The sequence below is a fragment of the Dunckerocampus dactyliophorus genome, chromosome 14 (genome assembly GCF_027744805.1).
Source record: "Dunckerocampus dactyliophorus isolate RoL2022-P2 chromosome 14, RoL_Ddac_1.1, whole genome shotgun sequence".
Taxonomy (NCBI): Eukaryota; Metazoa; Chordata; class Actinopteri; order Syngnathiformes; family Syngnathidae; genus Dunckerocampus; species Dunckerocampus dactyliophorus.
The window spans coordinates 29,719,139-29,744,881 of NC_072832.1; the positions used below are offsets into that span (position 1 = coordinate 29,719,139).

The 25,743-nt window shown below is 15.4% G+C and overlaps 1 protein-coding gene across 1 annotated transcript in view; it reads left to right on the forward strand.

The window, feature by feature from the left end:
- Positions 1–240: 240 nt before the first annotated feature.
- Positions 241–25,743, forward strand: part of LOC129194088 (uncharacterized) — a 66,158-nt gene continuing 40,655 nt past the window's right edge. The window contains exon 1 of the mRNA XM_054799002.1: positions 241–514. Within this exon, the coding sequence (XP_054654977.1) occupies positions 466–514 (49 nt within the window). The 5' untranslated portion in view covers positions 241–465. The remainder of the gene's footprint in view (positions 515–25,743) is intronic.

A 25,743-nucleotide genomic window follows, 5' to 3' on the forward strand; every position in this document is an offset into this window, starting at 1 on the left:
TGGAAAAATGATTTGTTGTCCGTTTCTTTGTTTTGCTCTGAAAAGAAGTCTTGAAAAAACAGGCCTTATTTGTTTTTCTTTGTTTGCTTTTAATGTGAAAAGCCAATAAAGGAATGACGGGTGCATTCGTCCTTGATCCGTTTTGTCCGTTGTATAACCGTGCTTGTCCAGCGTTTCTTTGTCTTTGTGAGAAAAGCAAAGGAGTTTTTATTTGTGTGCTGGTGGCCAAGAAGCCTTCAAAGAGCATCTCAGCACTCAAAGCACTCGGCTGCCTTGTGATGGCATCACGTGGCGTTGCTGGAAATGATGCGGGACGATGAAGCCTATAAAAGGGACGTCACCGTCAGACACTCACTCTACTTCCGCCTGGAAGAGACCGACATCTCCGTTCTTCACGACCGATCATCCAACCGTCCTTCCTTCTTCCAGCCCGTTTGGTTCTGAGACGACTCTTCAGCGGACAAGATGAGAATGATCCTTCTGCTGGTGCAGCTGGCCACCTGCTGTGCCATCGGTAAGACCAAGACGTCCTTTCAATGTCAGTAAGACTCGTCCAAAAGAATCCATCAGATCATAGTCACCTTGGATGAGTGCTAATGCTCTATTGCAGTGATCCACAACCCTCGGTACCGGGCCGTGGGCACTTGGTACCCGACAAACCATTTCCATGATTTATTGTGAAAAGTGGTTCTGGCACCTGACGCTTGTCCATTGTGGGTGTGCTAACTTTATCTCTACTGCTGCTGTCTTCTTTGCTTTGGTTGATTTGAACATGAAGGTTGCGATGGAAAACATCTCAATCATCCTTTCACACTCGTTCATTGTCATTCATACGTTTGTTGTTGAATAGCTTCTCCATCATTGGAGAGAATTGTGGTAACAAGGAAACTGGTTGATAGTTTGTAAATTGGTGTTTGTCTCCTTTTTTGAAAATTGGAACCACCTTGGCTGTTCTCATTTTGCTTGGAAATATTCCAGTCTGAAATGATAAGTTACTAATCTATGTTAACGGGTCTACGATCTCATTGATGACCCTTTTAATTGTTTCCATTTCCATTCCATGACAATCAGTTGATGTTTTAGCCTTAAAATGGTTAACAATGTCAGTGATCTCCTTTTTGGTTACAGCAGTGAGAAACATAGAATTAAGATTCCTATCAATGATATCATTCATTCATCAATTGGGTCTTGTTTTGGAATTTCTTCTTCCAGTTTTGGTCCAATATTTACAAAGTAATGGTTGTAATGTTCCTTGTAAATATGAAGACTGGCAGATGATGACTGAGGCCACTGATGGTGTTGTTATCCAAGTCATTGGTGAATATATTATGGATGAGGGTGGCACAGTGCTCTGGTATTCTACTTGGTCTAATGATTTTAGGATATAAACTCAAACTATACATTGTATCTATGAAGTCGTCTATTTCCTTGCACTTGTGTGGGTTCAAAAGGTCAATATTGAAGTCTCCACATATAAAAATAGTTTTTTGACCTCCTGTATGTCTGTAAACGTTGTCTTAATCCAATCCTCAAACATTCCAATCTTTGACTTTGGAGTTCTGTACACACAACTTATTAACACATGTTTGCTTTTTTCTTTACAGATTTCCATTGTTATACATTCTAAAATGTTATCAATGACAAATGACATATTCTTTACCATTTTGTAGTTCAGATGTTTGTCCACGTATACGGCCACACCTCCTCCATTTGCATTGTTCCTGTTTGCACACGTCATTTCATATCCTTCCAGCTCGAAGTCCATTCCTTTGTTGGCATTAATCCAAGCTTCTGAGATTGCTATAACTTTGAAAGGTTCTTTGAATTGATTCAAATATTGTTTAATATTAGTAAAGTTTGCGTTCAAGCTTCTGCTGTTTATGTGGATGATGGATAACTTGTCGTCGTTGATGAAGCTGTTGTTGTATTGCTCCTCCGTATTATAACAGCACAAACTGGTCACCAAAAGAAACAAAAAGTTTAAATCTATGTGGGAATGCATGAAGGTAAGTTTGATGACTTGTTGAGTGCTAAAGTGTACATTTGTATCGAGGTAATTCATGCTAGCACACTTCCTGTTAGCACACACGTCAAACAGCCATGTCATCATCTTGAACTGGTGGATTATTATTATTAACTAAAAAACAACATAAACATGCTATATTATTATTATTAACTATATAACAATATAAACATGCTATATTATTATTAACTATATAACAACATAAACATGTTATATTATTATTAACTATATAACAACATAAACATGTTCTATTATTATTATTATTAACTATATAACAACATAAACATGTTCTACTATTATTATTATTAACTATATAACAACAGAAACATGTTATATTATTATTATTATTAACTATATAACAACATAAACATGTTATATTATTATTATTATTAACTATATAACAACATAAACATGCCATATTATTATAATTATTAACTATATAACAACATATATTATTATTATGAACTATATAACAACATAAACATGTTATATTATTATTATTATTATTATTAACTATATAACAACATAAACATGTTATAATAACTATATAACAACATAAACATGCTATATTATTATAATTATTAACTATATAACAACATAAACATGTTATATTATTATTATGAACTATATAACAACATAAACATGTTATAATATTAACTATATAACAACATAAACATGTTATATTATTATTATTATTAACTATATAACAACATAAACATGTTCTATTATTATTATTATTAACTATATAACAACATAAACATGTTATATTATTATTATTATTATTAACTATATAACAACATAAACATGTTATATTATTATTATTATTAACTATATAACATAAACATGTTATATTATTATTATTATTAACTATATAACAACATAAACATGTTATATTATTATTATTATTAACTATATAACAACAAAAACATGCTATATTATTATAATTATTAACTATATAACAACATAAACATGTTATATTATTATTATTAACTATATAACAACATAAACATGTTATATTATTATTATTAACTATATAACAACATAAACATGTAATATTAATTATTATTAACTATATAACAACATAAACATGTTATATTATTATTATTATGAACTATATAACAACATAAACATGTTATATTATTATTATTATTAACTACATAACAACATAAACATGCTATATTATTATTATTATTAACTATATAACAACATAAACATGTTATATTATTATTATTATTAACTATATAACAACATAAACATGCTATATTATTAATATTATGAACTATATAACAACATAAACATGTTATATTATTATTATTATTATTAACTATATAACAACATAAACATGTTATATTATTATTATTATTAACTATATAACAACATAAACATGTTATAATATTAACTATATAACAACATAAACATGTTATATTATTATTATTATTAACTATATAACAACATAAACATGCTATATTATTAATATTATGAACTATATAACAACATAAACATGTTATATTATTATTATTATTATTAACTATATAACAACATAAACATGTTATATTATTATTATTATTAACTATATAACAACATAAACATGTTATATTATTATTATTATTAACTATATAACAACATAAACATGTTATATTATTATTATTAACTATATAACAACATAAACATGCTATATTATTATTATTATTATTAACTATATAACAACATAAACATGTTATATTATTATTATTATTAACTATATAACAACATAAACATGTTACATTATTATTAACTATATAACAACATAAACATGCTATATTATTATTATTATTAACTATATAACAACATATATTATTATTATGAACTATATAACAACATAAACATGTTATTATTATTATGAACTATATAACAACATAAACATGTTATATTATTATTATTATTATTAACTATATAACAACATAAACATGTTATATTATTATTATTATTAACTATATAACATAAACATGTTATATTATTATTATTATTAACTATATAACAACATAAACATGTTATATTATTATAATTATTAACTATATAACAACATATATTATTATTATGAACTATATAACAACATAAACATGTTATATTATTATTATTATTATTATTAACTATATAACAACATAAACATGTTATAATAACTATATAACAACATAAACATGCTATATTATTATAATTATTAACTATATAACAACATAAACATGTTATATTATTATTATTAACTATATAACAACATAAACATGTTATAATATTAACTATATAACAACATAAACATGTTATATTATTATTATTATTAACTATATAACAACATAAACATGCTATATTATTAATATTATGAACTATATAACAACATAAACATGTTATATTATTATTATTATTATTAACTATATAACAACATAAACATGTTATATTATTATTATTATTAACTATATAACAACATAAACATGTTATATTATTATTATTAACTATATAACAACATAAACATGCTATATTATTATTATTATTATTAACTATATAACAACATAAACATGTTATATTATTATTATTATTAACTATATAACAACATAAACATGTTACATTATTATTAACTATATAACAACATAAACATGCTATATTATTATTATTATTAACTATATAACAACATATATTATTATTATGAACTATATAACAACATAAACATGTTATTATTATTATTAACTATATAACAACATAAACATGTTATATTATTATTATTATTATTAACTATATAACAACATAAACATGTTATATTATTATTATTATTAACTATATAACATAAACATGTTATATTATTATTATTATTAACTATATAACAACATAAACATGTTATATTATTATAATTATTAACTATATAACAACATATATTATTATTATGAACTATATAACAACATAAACATGTTATATTATTATTATTATTATTATTAACTATATAACAACATAAACATGTTATAATAACTATATAACAACATAAACATGCTATATTATTATAATTATTAACTATATAACAACATAAACATGTTATATTATTATTATTAACTATATAACAACATAAACATGTTATAATATTAACTATATAACAACATAAACATGTTATATTATTATTATTATTAACTATATAACAACATAAACATGTTCTATTATTATTATTATTAACTATATAACAACATAAACATGTTATATTATTATTATTAACTATATAACAACATAAACATGTTATATTATTATTATTATTATTAACTATATAACAACATAAACATGTTATATTATTATTATTATTAACTATATAACATAAACATGTTATATTATTATTATTATTAACTATATAACAACATAAACATGTTATATTATTATTATTATTAACTATATAACAACATAAACATGCTATATTATTATAATTATTAACTATATAACAACATAAACATGTTATATTATTATTATTAACTATATAACAACATAAACATGTTATAATATTAACTATATAACAACATAAACATGTTATATTATTATTATTATGAACTATATAACAACATAAACATGTTTTATTATTATTATTATTAACTACATAACAACATAAACATGCTATATTATTATTATTATTAACTATATAACAACATAAACATGTTATATTATTATTATTAACTATATAACAACATAAACATGCTATATTATTAATATTATGAACTATATAACAACATAAACATGTTATATTATTATTATTATTATTATTAACTATATAACAACATAAACATGTTATATTATTATTATTATTAACTATATAACAACATAAACATGTTATATTATGATTATTATTAACTATATAACAACATAAACATGTTATATTATTATTATGATTAACTATATAACAACATAAACATGTTATAATATTAACTATATAACAACATAAACATGTTATATTATTATTATTATTAACTATATAACAACATAAACATGTTATATTATTATTATTATTAACTATATAACAACATAAACATGCTATATTATTAATATTATGAACTATATAACAACATAAACATGTTATATTATTATTATTATTATGAACTATATAACAACATAAACATGTTATATTATTATTATTATTAACTATATAACATAAACATGTTATATTATTATTATTATTAACTATATAACAACATAAACATGTTATATTATTATTATTATTAACTATATAACAACATAAACATGTTATATTATTATTATTATTAACTATATAACAACATAAACATGTTATATTATTATTATTAACTATATAACAACATAAACATGTTATATTATTATTATGATTAACTATATAACAACATAAATATGTTATATTATTATTATTATTAACTATATAACAACATAAACATGTTATAATATTAACTATATAACAACATAAACATGTTCTATTATTATTATTAACTACATAACAACATAAACATGTTATATTATTATTATTATTAACTATATAACAACATAAACATGCTATATTATTATTATTATTAACTATATAACAACATAAACATGTTATATTATTATTATTATTAACTATATAACAACATACACATGATATATTATTATTATTATTAACTACATAACAACATAAACATGCTATATTATTATTATTATTAACTATATAACAACATAAACATGTTATATTATTATTATTATTAACTATATAACAACATAAACATGTTATATTATTATTATTATGAACTACATAACAACATAAACATGTTATATTATTATTATTATTAACTATATAACAACATAAACATGCTATATTATTAATATTATGAACTATATAACAACATAAACATGTTATATTATTATTATTATTAACTATATAACAACATAAACATGTTATATTATTATTATTATTATTAACTATATAACAACATAAACATGTTATATTATTATTATTATTAACTATATAACAACATAAACATGTTATATTATTATTATTATTATTAACTATATAACAACATAAACTTGTTATATTATTATTATTATTAACTATATAACAACATAAACATGTTATATTATTATTATTAACTATATAACAACATAAACATGCTATATTATTATTATTATTATTAACTATATAACAACATAAACATGTTATATTATTATTATTATTAACTATATAACAACATAAACATGTTATATTATGATTATTATTAACTATATAACAACATAAACATGTTATATTATTATGATTAACTATATAACAACATAAACATGTTATAATATTAACTATATAACAACATAAACATGTTATATTATTATTATTATTAACTATATAACAACATAAACATGCTATATTATTAATATTATGAACTATATAACAACATAAACATGTTATATTATTATTATTATTATTAACTATATAACAACATAAACATGTTATATTATTATTATTATTAACTATATAACAACATAAACATGTTATATTATTATTATTAACTATATAACAACATAAACATGCTATATTATTATTATTATTATTAACTATATAACAACATAAACATGTTATATTATTATTATTATTAACTATATAACAACATAAACATGTTACATTATTATTAACTATATAACAACATAAACATGTTATAATATTAACTATATAACAACATAAACATGCTATATTATTATTATTATTAACTATATAACAACATATATTATTATTATGAACTATATAACAACATAAACATGTTATTATTATTATTAACTATATAACAACATAAACATGTTATATTATTATTATTATTATTAACTATATAACAACATAAACATGTTATATTATTATTATTATTAACTATATAACAACATAAACATGTTATATTATTATTATTATTAACTATATAACAACATAAACATGCTATATTATTATAATTATTAACTATATAACAACATATATTATTATTATGAACTATATAACAACATAAACATGTTATATTATTATTATTATTATTAACTATATAACAACATAAACATGTTATAATAACTATATAACAACATAAACATGCTATATTATTATAATTATTAACTATATAACAACATAAACATGTTATATTATTATTATTAACTATATAACAACATAAACATGTTTTATTATTATTATTATTAACTATATAACAACATCAACATGTTATATTATTATTATTATTAACTATATAACAACATAAACATGCTATATTATTAATATTATTATTAACTATATAACAACATAAACATGTTATATTATTATTATTTTTATTAACTATATAACAACATAAACATGTTATATTATCATTATTATATATTATTATTATTATTCACTATATCACAACATAAACATGTTTTATTATTATTATTAACTATATAACAACATCAACATGTTATATTATTATTATTAACTATATAACAACATAAACATGTTATATTATTATTATTAACTATATAACAACATAAACATGTTATATTATTATTATTATTAACTATATAACAACATAAACATGTTTTATTATTATTATTAACTATATAACAACATAAACATGTTATATTATTAGTATTAACTATATAACAACATAAACATGTTCTATTATTATTATTATTATTAACTATATAACAACATAAACATGTTATATTATTATTAACTATATAACAACATAAACATGTTATTATTATTATTATTATAACTATATAACAACATAAACATGTTTTATTATTATTATTAACTATATAACAACATAAACATGTTATATTATTATTATTAACTATATAACAACATAAACATGCTATATTATTATTATTATTATTAACTATATAACAACATAAACATGTTATATTATTATTATTATTAACTATATAACAACATAAACATGTTATATTATGATTATTATTAACTATATAACAACATAAACATGTTATATTATTATGATTAACTATATAACAACATAAACATGTTATAATATTAACTATATAACAACATAAACATGTTATATTATTATTATTATTAACTATATAACAACATAAACATGCTATATTATTAATATTATGAACTATATAACAACATAAACATGTTATATTATTATTATTATTATTAACTATATAACAACATAAACATGTTATATTATTATTATTATTATTAACTATATAACAACATAAACATGTTATATTATTATTATTATTAACTATATAACAACATAAACATGTTATATTATTATTATTAACTATATAACAACATAAACATGCTATATTATTATTATTATTATTAACTATATAACAACATAAACATGTTATATTATTATTATTATTAACTATATAACAACATAAACATGTTATATTATTATTATTATTATTAACTATATAACAACATAAACATGTTACATTATTATTAACTATATAACAACATAAACATGTTATAATATTAACTATATAACAACATAAACATGCTATATTATTATTATTATTAACTATATAACAACATATATTATTATTATGAACTATATAACAACATAAACATGTTATTATTATTATGAACTATATAACAACATAAACATGTTATATTATTATTATTATTATTAACTATATAACAACATAAACATGTTATATTATTATTATTATTAATTATATAACAACATAAACATGTTATATTATTATTATTATTAACTATATAACAACATAAACATGCTATATTATTATAATTATTAACTATATAACAACATATATTATTATTATGAACTATATAACAACATAAACATGTTATATTATTATTATTATTATTAACTATATAACAACATAAACATGTTATAATAACTATATAACAACATAAACATGCTATATTATTATAATTATTAACTATATAACAACATAAACATGTTATATTATTATTATTAACTATATAACAACATAAACATGTTTTATTATTATTATTATTAACTATATAACAACATCAACATGTTATATTATTATTATTATTAACTATATAACAACATAAACATGCTATATTATTAATATTATTATTAACTATATAACAACATAAACATGTTATATTATTATTATTATTATTAACTATATAACAACATAAACATGTTATATTATCATTATTATATATTATTATTATTATTCACTATATCACAACATAAACATGTTTTATTATTATTATTAACTATATAACAACATCAACATGTTATATTATTATTATTAACTATATAACAACATAAACATGTTATATTATTATTATTAACTATATAACAACATAAACATGTTATATTATTATTAACTATATAACAACATAAACATGTTTTATTATTATTATTAACTATATAACAACATAAACATGTTATATTATTAGTATTAACTATATAACAACATAAACATGTTCTATTATTATTATTATTATTAACTATATAACAACATAAACATGTTATATTATTATTAACTATATAACAACATAAACATGTTATTATTATTATTATTATAACTATATAACAACATAAACATGTTTTATTATTATTATTAACTATATTATTATTATTATTAACTATATAACAACATAAACATGTTCTATTATTATTATTAACTATATAACAACATAAACATGTTATTATTATTATTATTATTATTAACTATATAACAACATAAGCATGTTATTATTATTATTATTATTATTAACTATATAACAACATAAACATGTTATTATTATTATTATTATTAACTATATAACAACATAAGCATGTTATTATTATTATTATTATTATTATTATTAACTATATAACAACATAAACATGTTATTATTATTATTATTATTATTATTAACTATATAACAACATCAACATGTTATATTATTATTATTATTAACTATATAACAACATAAACATGTTATATTATTATTAACTATATAACAATATAAACATGCTATATTATTATTATTAACTATATAACAACATAAACATGTTACATTATTATTATTATTAACTATATAACAACATAAACATGTTTTATTATTATTATTAACTATATAACAACATCAACATGTTATATTATTATTATTATTAACTATATAACAACATAAACATGCTATATTATTATTATTATTAACTATATAACAACATAAACATGTTTTATTATTATTATTAACTATATAACAACATAAACATGTTATTATTATTATTATTATTAACTATATAACAACATAAACATGTTATATTATTATTATTATTAACTATATAACAACATAAACATGTTATATTATTATTAACTATATAACAACATAAACATGTTTTATTATTATTATTAACTATATAACAACATAAACATGTTATATTATTATTAACTATATAACAATATAAACATGCTATATTATTATTATTAACTATATAACAACATAAACATGTTATATTATTATTAACTATATAACAACATAAGCATGTTATATTATTATTATTATTAACTATATAACAACATAAGCATGTTATTATTATTATTATTATTAACTATATAACAACATAAGCATGTTTTATTATTATTATTAACTATATAACAACATAAACATGTGATATTATTATTATTATTAACTATATAACAACATAAACATGTTTTATTATTATTATTAACTATATAACAACATAAACATGCTATATTATTATTATTATTAACTATATAACAACATAAACATGTTATATTATTATTAACTATATAACAACATAAACATGCTATATTATTATTATTATTAACTATATAACAACATAAACATGTTTTATTATTATTAACTATATAACAACATCAACATGTTATATTATTATTATTATTATTAACTATATAACAACATAAACATGTTACATTATTATTATTAACTATATAACAACATAAACATGCTATATTATTATTATTAACTATATAACAACATAAACATGCTATATTATTATTATTATTAACTATATAACAACATAAACATGTTTTATTATTATTAACTATATAACAACATCAACATGTTATATTATTATTATTATTATTAACTATATAACAACATAAACATGTTCTATTATTATTATTATTAACTATATAACAACATAAACATGTTATATTATTATTATTAACTATATAACAACATAAACATGTTATATTATTATTATTAACTATATAACAACATAAACATGTTATATTATTATGATTATTATTAACTATATAACAACATAAACATGTTATATTATTATGATTATTAACTATATAACATAAACATGTTATATTATTATTATTATTAACTATATAACAACATAAACATGTTATATTATTATTATTATTAACTATATAACAACAAAAACATGCTATATTATTATAATTATTAACTATATAACAACATAAACATGTTATATTATTATTATTAACTATATAACAACATAAACATGTAATATTAATTATTATTAACTATATAACAACATAAACATGTTATATTATTATTATTATGAACTATATAACAACATAAACATGTTATATTATTATTATTATTAACTACATAACAACATAAACATGCTATATTATTATTATTATTAACTATATAACAACATAAACATGTTATATTATTATTATTATTAACTATATAACAACATAAACATGCTATATTATTAATATTATGAACTATATAACAACATAAACATGTTATATTATTATTATTATTATTAACTATATAACAACATAAACATGTTATATTATTATTATGATTAACTATATAACAACATAAACATGTTATAATATTAACTATATAACAACATAAACATGTTATATTATTATTATTATTAACTATATAACAACATAAACATGTTATATTATTATTATTATTAACTATATAACAACATAAACATGCTATATTATTAATATTATGAACTATATAACAACATAAACATGTTATATTATTATTATTATTATTAACTATATAACAACATAAACATGTTATATTATTATTATTATTAACTATATAACAACATAAACATGTTATATTATTATTATTATTAACTATATAACAACATAAACATGTTATATTATTATTATTAACTATATAACAACATAAACATGCTATATTATTATTATTATTATTAACTATATAACAACATAAACATGTTATATTATTATTATTATTAACTATATAACATAAACATGTTATATTATTATTATTATTAACTATATAACAACATAAACATGTTATATTATTATAATTATTAACTATATAACAACATATATTATTATTATGAACTATATAACAACATAAACATGTTATATTATTATTATTATTATTATTAACTATATAACAACATAAACATGTTATAATAACTATATAACAACATAAACATGCTATATTATTATAATTATTAACTATATAACAACATAAACATGTTATATTATTATTATTAACTATATAACAACATAAACATGTTATAATATTAACTATATAACAACATAAACATGTTATATTATTATTATTATTAACTATATAACAACATAAACATGTTCTATTATTATTATTATTAACTATATAACAACATAAACATGTTATATTATTATTATTAACTATATAACAACATAAACATGTTATATTATTATTATTATTATTAACTATATAACAACATAAACATGTTATATTATTATTATTATTAACTATATAACATAAACATGTTATATTATTATTATTATTAACTATATAACAACATAAACATGTTATATTATTATTATTATTAACTATATAACAACATAAACATGCTATATTATTATAATTATTAACTATATAACAACATAAACATGTTATATTATTATTATTAACTATATAACAACATAAACATGTTATAATATTAACTATATAACAACATAAACATGTTATATTATTATTATTATGAACTATATAACAACATAAACATGTTTTATTATTATTATTATTAACTACATAACAACATAAACATGCTATATTATTATTATTATTAACTATATAACAACATAAACATGTTATATTATTATTATTAACTATATAACAACATAAACATGCTATATTATTAATATTATGAACTATATAACAACATAAACATGTTATATTATTATTATTATTATTAACTATATAACAACATAAACATGTTATATTATTATTATTATTAACTATATAACAACATAAACATGTTATATTATGATTATTATTAACTATATAACAACATAAACATGTTATATTATTATTATTATTATTAACTATATAACAACATAAACATGTTATATTATTATTATTATTAACTATATAACAACATAAACATGTTATATTATGATTATTATTAACTATATAACAACATAAACATGTTATATTATTATTATTATTAACTATATAACAACATAAACATGTTATATTATGATTATTATTAACTATATAACAACATAAACATGTTATATTATTATTATTATTATTAACTATATAACAACATAAACATGTTATATTATGATTATTATTAACTATATAACAACATAAACATGTTATATTATTATTATTATTAACTATATAACAACATAAACATGCTATATTATTAATATTATGAACTATATAACAACATAAACATGTTATAATATTAACTATATAACAACATAAACATGTTATATTATTATTATTAACTATATAACAACATAAACATGTTATATTATTATTATTATTATTATTAACTATATAACAACATAAACATGCTATATTATTATTATTATTAACTATATAACAACATAAACATGTTATATTATTATTATTATTAACTATATAACATAAACATGTTATATTATTATTATTATTAACTATATAACAACATAAACATGTTATATTATTATTATTATTAACTATATAACAACATAAACATGTTATATTATTATTATTAACTATATAACAACATAAACATGTTATATTATTATTATGATTAACTATATAACAACATAAACATGTTATATTATTATTAACTATATAACAACATAAACATGTTATAATATTAACTATATAACAACATAAACATGCTATATTATTATTATTATTAACTATATAACAACATATATTATTATTATGAACTATATAACAACATAAACATGTTATTATTATTATTAACTATATAACAACATAAACATGTTATATTATTATTATTATTATTAACTATATAACAACATAAACATGTTATATTATTATTATTATTAATTATATAACAACATAAACATGTTATATTATTATTATTATTAACTATATAACAACATAAACATGCTATATTATTATAATTATTAACTATATAACAACATATATTATTATTATGAACTATATAACAACATAAACATGTTATATTATTATTATTATTATTAACTATATAACAACATAAACATGTTATAATAACTATATAACAACATAAACATGCTATATTATTATAATTATTAACTATATAACAACATAAACATGTTATATTATTATTATTAACTATATAACAACATAAACATGTTTTATTATTATTATTATTAACTATATAACAACATCAACATGTTATATTATTATTATTATTAACTATATAACAACATAAACATGCTATATTATTAATATTATTATTAACTATATAACAACATAAACATGTTATATTATTATTATTATTATTAACTATATAACAACATAAACATGTTATATTATCATTATTATATATTATTATTATTATTCACTATATCACAACATAAACATGTTTTATTATTATTATTAACTATATAACAACATCAACATGTTATATTATTATTATTAACTATATAACAACATAAACATGTTATATTATTATTATTAACTATATAACAACATAAACATGTTATATTATTATTAACTATATAACAACATAAACATGTTTTATTATTATTATTAACTATATAACAACATAAACATGTTATATTATTAGTATTAACTATATAACAACATAAACATGTTCTATTATTATTATTATTATTAACTATATAACAACATAAACATGTTATATTATTATTAACTATATAACAACATAAACATGTTATTATTATTATTATTATAACTATATAACAACATAAACATGTTTTATTATTATTATTAACTATATTATTATTATTATTAACTATATAACAACATAAACATGTTCTATTATTATTATTAACTATATAACAACATAAACATGTTATTATTATTATTATTATTATTAACTATATAACAACATAAGCATGTTATTATTATTATTATTATTATTAACTATATAACAACATAAACATGTTATTATTATTATTATTATTAACTATATAACAACATAAGCATGTTATTATTATTATTATTATTATTATTATTAACTATATAACAACATAAACATGTTATTATTATTATTATTATTATTATTAACTATATAACAACATCAACATGTTATATTATTATTATTATTAACTATATAACAACATAAACATGTTATATTATTATTAACTATATAACAATATAAACATGCTATATTATTATTATTAACTATATAACAACATAAACATGTTACATTATTATTATTATTAACTATATAACAACATAAACATGTTTTATTATTATTATTAACTATATAACAACATCAACATGTTATATTATTATTATTATTAACTATATAACAACATAAACATGCTATATTATTATTATTATTAACTATATAACAACATAAACATGTTTTATTATTATTATTAACTATATAACAACATAAACATGTTATTATTATTATTATTATTAACTATATAACAACATAAACATGTTATATTATTATTATTATTAACTATATAACAACATAAACATGTTATATTATTATTAACTATATAACAACATAAACATGTTTTATTATTATTATTAACTATATAACAACATAAACATGTTATATTATTATTAACTATATAACAATATAAACATGCTATATTATTATTATTAACTATATAACAACATAAACATGTTATATTATTATTAACTATATAACAACATAAGCATGTTATATTATTATTATTATTAACTATATAACAACATAAGCATGTTATTATTATTATTATTATTAACTATATAACAACATAAGCATGTTTTATTATTATTATTAACTATATAACAACATAAACATGTGATATTATTATTATTATTAACTATATAACAACATAAACATGTTTTATTATTATTATTAACTATATAACAACATAAACATGCTATATTATTATTATTATTAACTATATAACAACATAAACATGTTATATTATTATTAACTATATAACAACATAAACATGCTATATTATTATTATTATTAACTATATAACAACATAAACATGTTTTATTATTATTAACTATATAACAACATCAACATGTTATATTATTATTATTATTATTAACTATATAACAACATAAACATGTTACATTATTATTATTAACTATATAACAACATAAACATGCTATATTATTATTATTAACTATATAACAACATAAACATGCTATATTATTATTATTATTAACTATATAACAACATAAACATGTTTTATTATTATTAACTATATAACAACATCAACATGTTATATTATTATTATTATTATTAACTATATAACAACATAAACATGTTCTATTATTATTATTATTAACTATATAACAACATAAACATGTTATATTATTATTATTAACTATATAACAACATAAACATGTTATATTATTATTATTAACTATATAACAACATAAACATGTTATATTATTATGATTATTATTAACTATATAACAACATAAACATGTTATATTATTATGATTATTAACTATATAACATAAACATGTTATATTATTATTATTATTAACTATATAACAACATAAACATGTTATATTATTATTATTATTAACTATATAACAACAAAAACATGCTATATTATTATAATTATTAACTATATAACAACATAAACATGTTATATTATTATTATTAACTATATAACAACATAAACATGTAATATTAATTATTATTAACTATATAACAACATAAACATGTTATATTATTATTATTATGAACTATATAACAACATAAACATGTTATATTATTATTATTATTAACTACATAACAACATAAACATGCTATATTATTATTATTATTAACTATATAACAACATAAACATGTTATATTATTATTATTATTAACTATATAACAACATAAACATGCTATATTATTAATATTATGAACTATATAACAACATAAACATGTTATATTATTATTATTATTATTAACTATATAACAACATAAACATGTTATATTATTATTATGATTAACTATATAACAACATAAACATGTTATAATATTAACTATATAACAACATAAACATGTTATATTATTATTATTATTAACTATATAACAACATAAACATGTTATATTATTATTATTATTAACTATATAACAACATAAACATGCTATATTATTAATATTATGAACTATATAACAACATAAACATGTTATATTATTATTATTATTATTAACTATATAACAACATAAACATGTTATATTATTATTATTATTAACTATATAACAACATAAACATGTTATATTATTATTATTATTAACTATATAACAACATAAACATGTTATATTATTATTATTAACTATATAACAACATAAACATGCTATATTATTATTATTATTATTAACTATATAACAACATAAACATGTTATATTATTATTATTATTAACTATATAACATAAACATGTTATATTATTATTATTATTAACTATATAACAACATAAACATGTTATATTATTATAATTATTAACTATATAACAACATATATTATTATTATGAACTATATAACAACATAAACATGTTATATTATTATTATTATTATTATTAACTATATAACAACATAAACATGTTATAATAACTATATAACAACATAAACATGCTATATTATTATAATTATTAACTATATAACAACATAAACATGTTATATTATTATTATTAACTATATAACAACATAAACATGTTATAATATTAACTATATAACAACATAAACATGTTATATTATTATTATTATTAACTATATAACAACATAAACATGTTCTATTATTATTATTATTAACTATATAACAACATAAACATGTTATATTATTATTATTAACTATATAACAACATAAACATGTTATATTATTATTATTATTATTAACTATATAACAACATAAACATGTTATATTATTATTATTATTAACTATATAACATAAACATGTTATATTATTATTATTATTAACTATATAACAACATAAACATGTTATATTATTATTATTATTAACTATATAACAACATAAACATGCTATATTATTATAATTATTAACTATATAACAACATAAACATGTTATATTATTATTATTAACTATATAACAACATAAACATGTTATAATATTAACTATATAACAACATAAACATGTTATATTATTATTATTATGAACTATATAACAACATAAACATGTTTTATTATTATTATTATTAACTACATAACAACATAAACATGCTATATTATTATTATTATTAACTATATAACAACATAAACATGTTATATTATTATTATTAACTATATAACAACATAAACATGCTATATTATTAATATTATGAACTATATAACAACATAAACATGTTATATTATTATTATTATTATTAACTATATAACAACATAAACATGTTATATTATTATTATTATTAACTATATAACAACATAAACATGTTATATTATGATTATTATTAACTATATAACAACATAAACATGTTATATTATTATTATTATTATTAACTATATAACAACATAAACATGTTATATTATTATTATTATTAACTATATAACAACATAAACATGTTATATTATGATTATTATTAACTATATAACAACATAAACATGTTATATTATGATTATTATTAACTATATAACAACATAAACATGTTATATTATTATTATTATTATTAACTATATAACAACATAAACATGTTATATTATGATTATTATTAACTATATAACAACATAAACATGTTATATTATTATTATTATTAACTATATAACAACATAAACATGCTATATTATTAATATTATGAACTATATAACAACATAAACATGTTATAATATTAACTATATAACAACATAAACATGTTATATTATTATTATTAACTATATAACAACATAAACATGTTATATTATTATTATTATTATTATTAACTATATAACAACATAAACATGCTATATTATTATTATTATTAACTATATAACAACATAAACATGTTATATTATTATTATTATTAACTATATAACATAAACATGTTATATTATTATTATTATTAACTATATAACAACATAAACATGTTATATTATTATTATTATTAACTATATAACAACATAAACATGTTATATTATTATTATTAACTATATAACAACATAAACATGTTATATTATTATTATGATTAACTATATAACAACATAAACATGTTATATTATTATTAACTATATAACAACATAAACATGTTATAATATTAACTATATAACAACATAAACATGCTATATTATTATTATTATTAACTATATAACAACATATATTATTATTATGAACTATATAACAACATAAACATGTTATTATTATTATTAACTATATAACAACATAAACATGTTATATTATTATTATTATTATTAACTATATAACAACATAAACATGTTATATTATTATTATTATTAATTATATAACAACATAAACATGTTATATTATTATTATTATTAACTATATAACAACATAAACATGCTATATTATTATAATTATTAACTATATAACAACATATATTATTATTATGAACTATATAACAACATAAACATGTTATATTATTATTATTATTATTAACTATATAACAACATAAACATGTTATAATAACTATATAACAACATAAACATGCTATATTATTATAATTATTAACTATATAACAACATAAACATGTTATATTATTATTATTAACTATATAACAACATAAACATGTTTTATTATTATTATTATTAACTATATAACAACATCAACATGTTATATTATTATTATTATTAACTATATAACAACATAAACATGCTATATTATTAATATTATTATTAACTATATAACAACATAAACATGTTATATTATTATTATTATTATTAACTATATAACAACATAAACATGTTATATTATCATTATTATATATTATTATTATTATTCACTATATCACAACATAAACATGTTTTATTATTATTATTAACTATATAACAACATCAACATGTTATATTATTATTATTAACTATATAACAACATAAACATGTTATATTATTATCATTAACTATATAACAACATAAACATGTTATATTATTATTAACTATATAACAACATAAACATGTTTTATTATTATTATTAACTATATAACAACATAAACATGTTATATTATTAGTATTAACTATATAACAACATAAACATGTTCTATTATTATTATTATTATTAACTATATAACAACATAAACATGTTATATTATTATTAACTATATAACAACATAAACATGTTATTATTATTATTATTATAACTATATAACAACATAAACATGTTTTATTATTATTATTAACTATATTATTATTATTATTAACTATATAACAACATAAACATGTTCTATTATTATTATTAACTATATAACAACATAAACATGTTATTATTATTATTATTATTATTAACTATATAACAACATAAACATGTTATTATTATTATTATTATTATTAACTATATAACAACATAAGCATGTTATTATTATTATTATTATTATTAACTATATAACAACATAAACATGTTATTATTATTATTATTATTAACTATATAACAACATAAGCATGTTATTATTATTATTATTATTATTATTATTAACTATATAACAACATAAACATGTTATTATTATTATTATTATTATTATTAACTATATAACAACATCAACATGTTATATTATTATTATTATTAACTATATAACAACATAAACATGTTATATTATTATTAACTATATAACAATATAAACATGCTATATTATTATTATTAACTATATAACAACATAAACATGTTACATTATTATTATTATTAACTATATAACAACATAAACATGTTTTATTATTATTATTAACTATATAACAACATCAACATGTTATATTATTATTATTATTAACTATATAACAACATAAACATGCTATATTATTATTATTATTAACTATATAACAACATAAACATGTTTTATTATTATTATTAACTATATAACAACATAAACATGTTATTATTATTATTATTATTAACTATATAACAACATAAACATGTTATATTATTATTATTATTAACTATATAACAACATAAACATGTTATATTATTATTAACTATATAACAACATAAACATGTTTTATTATTATTATTAACTATATAACAACATAAACATGTTATATTATTATTAACTATATAACAATATAAACATGCTATATTATTATTATTAACTATATAACAACATAAACATGTTATATTATTATTAACTATATAACAACATAAGCATGTTATATTATTATTATTATTAACTATATAACAACATAAGCATGTTATTATTATTATTATTATTAACTATATAACAACATAAGCATGTTTTATTATTATTATTAACTATATAACAACATAAACATGTGATATTATTATTATTATTAACTATATAACAACATAAACATGTTTTATTATTATTATTAACTATATAACAACATAAACATGCTATATTATTATTATTATTAACTATATAACAACATAAACATGTTATATTATTATTAACTATATAACAACATAAACATGCTATATTATTATTATTATTAACTATATAACAACATAAACATGTTTTATTATTATTAACTATATAACAACATCAACATGTTATATTATTATTATTATTATTAACTATATAACAACATAAACATGTTACATTATTATTATTAACTATATAACAACATAAACATGCTATATTATTATTATTAACTATATAACAACATAAACATGCTATATTATTATTATTATTAACTATATAACAACATAAACATGTTTTATTATTATTAACTATATAACAACATCAACATGTTATATTATTATTATTATTATTAACTATATAACAACATAAACATGTTCTATTATTATTATTATTAACTATATAACAACATAAACATGTTATATTATTATTATTAACTATATAACAACATAAACATGTTATATTATTATTATTAACTATATAACAACATAAACATGTTATATTATTATGATTATTATTAACTATATAACAACATAAACATGTTATATTATTATGATTATTAACTATATAACATAAACATGTTATATTATTATTATTATTAACTATATAACAACATAAACATGTTATATTATTATTATTATTAACTATATAACAACAAAAACATGCTATATTATTATAATTATTAACTATATAACAACATAAACATGTTATATTATTATTATTAACTATATAACAACATAAACATGTAATATTAATTATTATTAACTATATAACAACATAAACATGTTATATTATTATTATTATGAACTATATAACAACATAAACATGTTATATTATTATTATTATTAACTACATAACAACATAAACATGCTATATTATTATTATTATTAACTATATAACAACATAAACATGTTATATTATTATTATTATTAACTATATAACAACATAAACATGCTATATTATTAATATTATGAACTATATAACAACATAAACATGTTATATTATTATTATTATTATTAACTATATAACAACATAAACATGTTATATTATTATTATGATTAACTATATAACAACATAAACATGTTATAATATTAACTATATAACAACATAAACATGTTATATTATTATTATTATTAACTATATAACAACATAAACATGTTATATTATTATTATTATTAACTATATAACAACATAAACATGTTATATTATTATTATTATTAACTATATAACAACATAAACATGCTATATTATTAATATTATGAACTATATAACAACATAAACATGTTATATTATTATTATTATTATTAACTATATAACAACATAAACATGTTATATTATTATTATTATTAACTATATAACAACATAAACATGTTATATTATTATTATTATTAACTATATAACAACATAAACATGTTATATTATTATTATTAACTATATAACAACATAAACATGCTATATTATTATTATTATTATTAACTATATAACAACATAAACATGTTATATTATTATTATTATTAACTATATAACATAAACATGTTATATTATTATTATTATTAACTATATAACAACATAAACATGTTATATTATTATAATTATTAACTATATAACAACATATATTATTATTATGAACTATATAACAACATAAACATGTTATATTATTATTATTATTATTATTAACTATATAACAACATAAACATGTTATAATAACTATATAACAACATAAACATGCTATATTATTATAATTATTAACTATATAACAACATAAACATGTTATATTATTATTATTAACTATATAACAACATAAACATGTTATAATATTAACTATATAACAACATAAACATGTTATATTATTATTATTATTAACTATATAACAACATAAACATGTTCTATTATTATTATTATTAACTATATAACAACATAAACATGTTATATTATTATTATTAACTATATAACAACATAAACATGTTATATTATTATTATTATTATTAACTATATAACAACATAAACATGTTATATTATTATTATTATTAACTATATAACATAAACATGTTATATTATTATTATTATTAACTATATAACAACATAAACATGTTATATTATTATTATTATTAACTATATAACAACATAAACATGCTATATTATTATAATTATTAACTATATAACAACATAAACATGTTATATTATTATTATTAACTATATAACAACATAAACATGTTATAATATTAACTATATAACAACATAAACATGTTATATTATTATTATTATGAACTATATAACAACATAAACATGTTTTATTATTATTATTATTAACTACATAACAACATAAACATGCTATATTATTATTATTATTAACTATATAACAACATAAACATGTTATATTATTATTATTAACTATATAACAACATAAACATGCTATATTATTAATATTATGAACTATATAACAACATAAACATGTTATATTATTATTATTATTATTAACTATATAACAACATAAACATGTTATATTATTATTATTATTAACTATATAACAACATAAACATGTTATATTATGATTATTATTAACTATATAACAACATAAACATGTTATATTATTATTATTATTATTAACTATATAACAACATAAACATGTTATATTATTATTATTATTAACTATATAACAACATAAACATGTTATATTATGATTATTATTAACTATATAACAACATAAACATGTTATATTATTATTATTATTAACTATATAACAACATAAACATGCTATATTATTAATATTATGAACTATATAACAACATAAACATGTTATATTATTATTATTATTATTAACTATATAACAACATAAACATGTTATATTATTATTATTATTAACTATATAACAACATAAACATGTTATATTATGATTATTA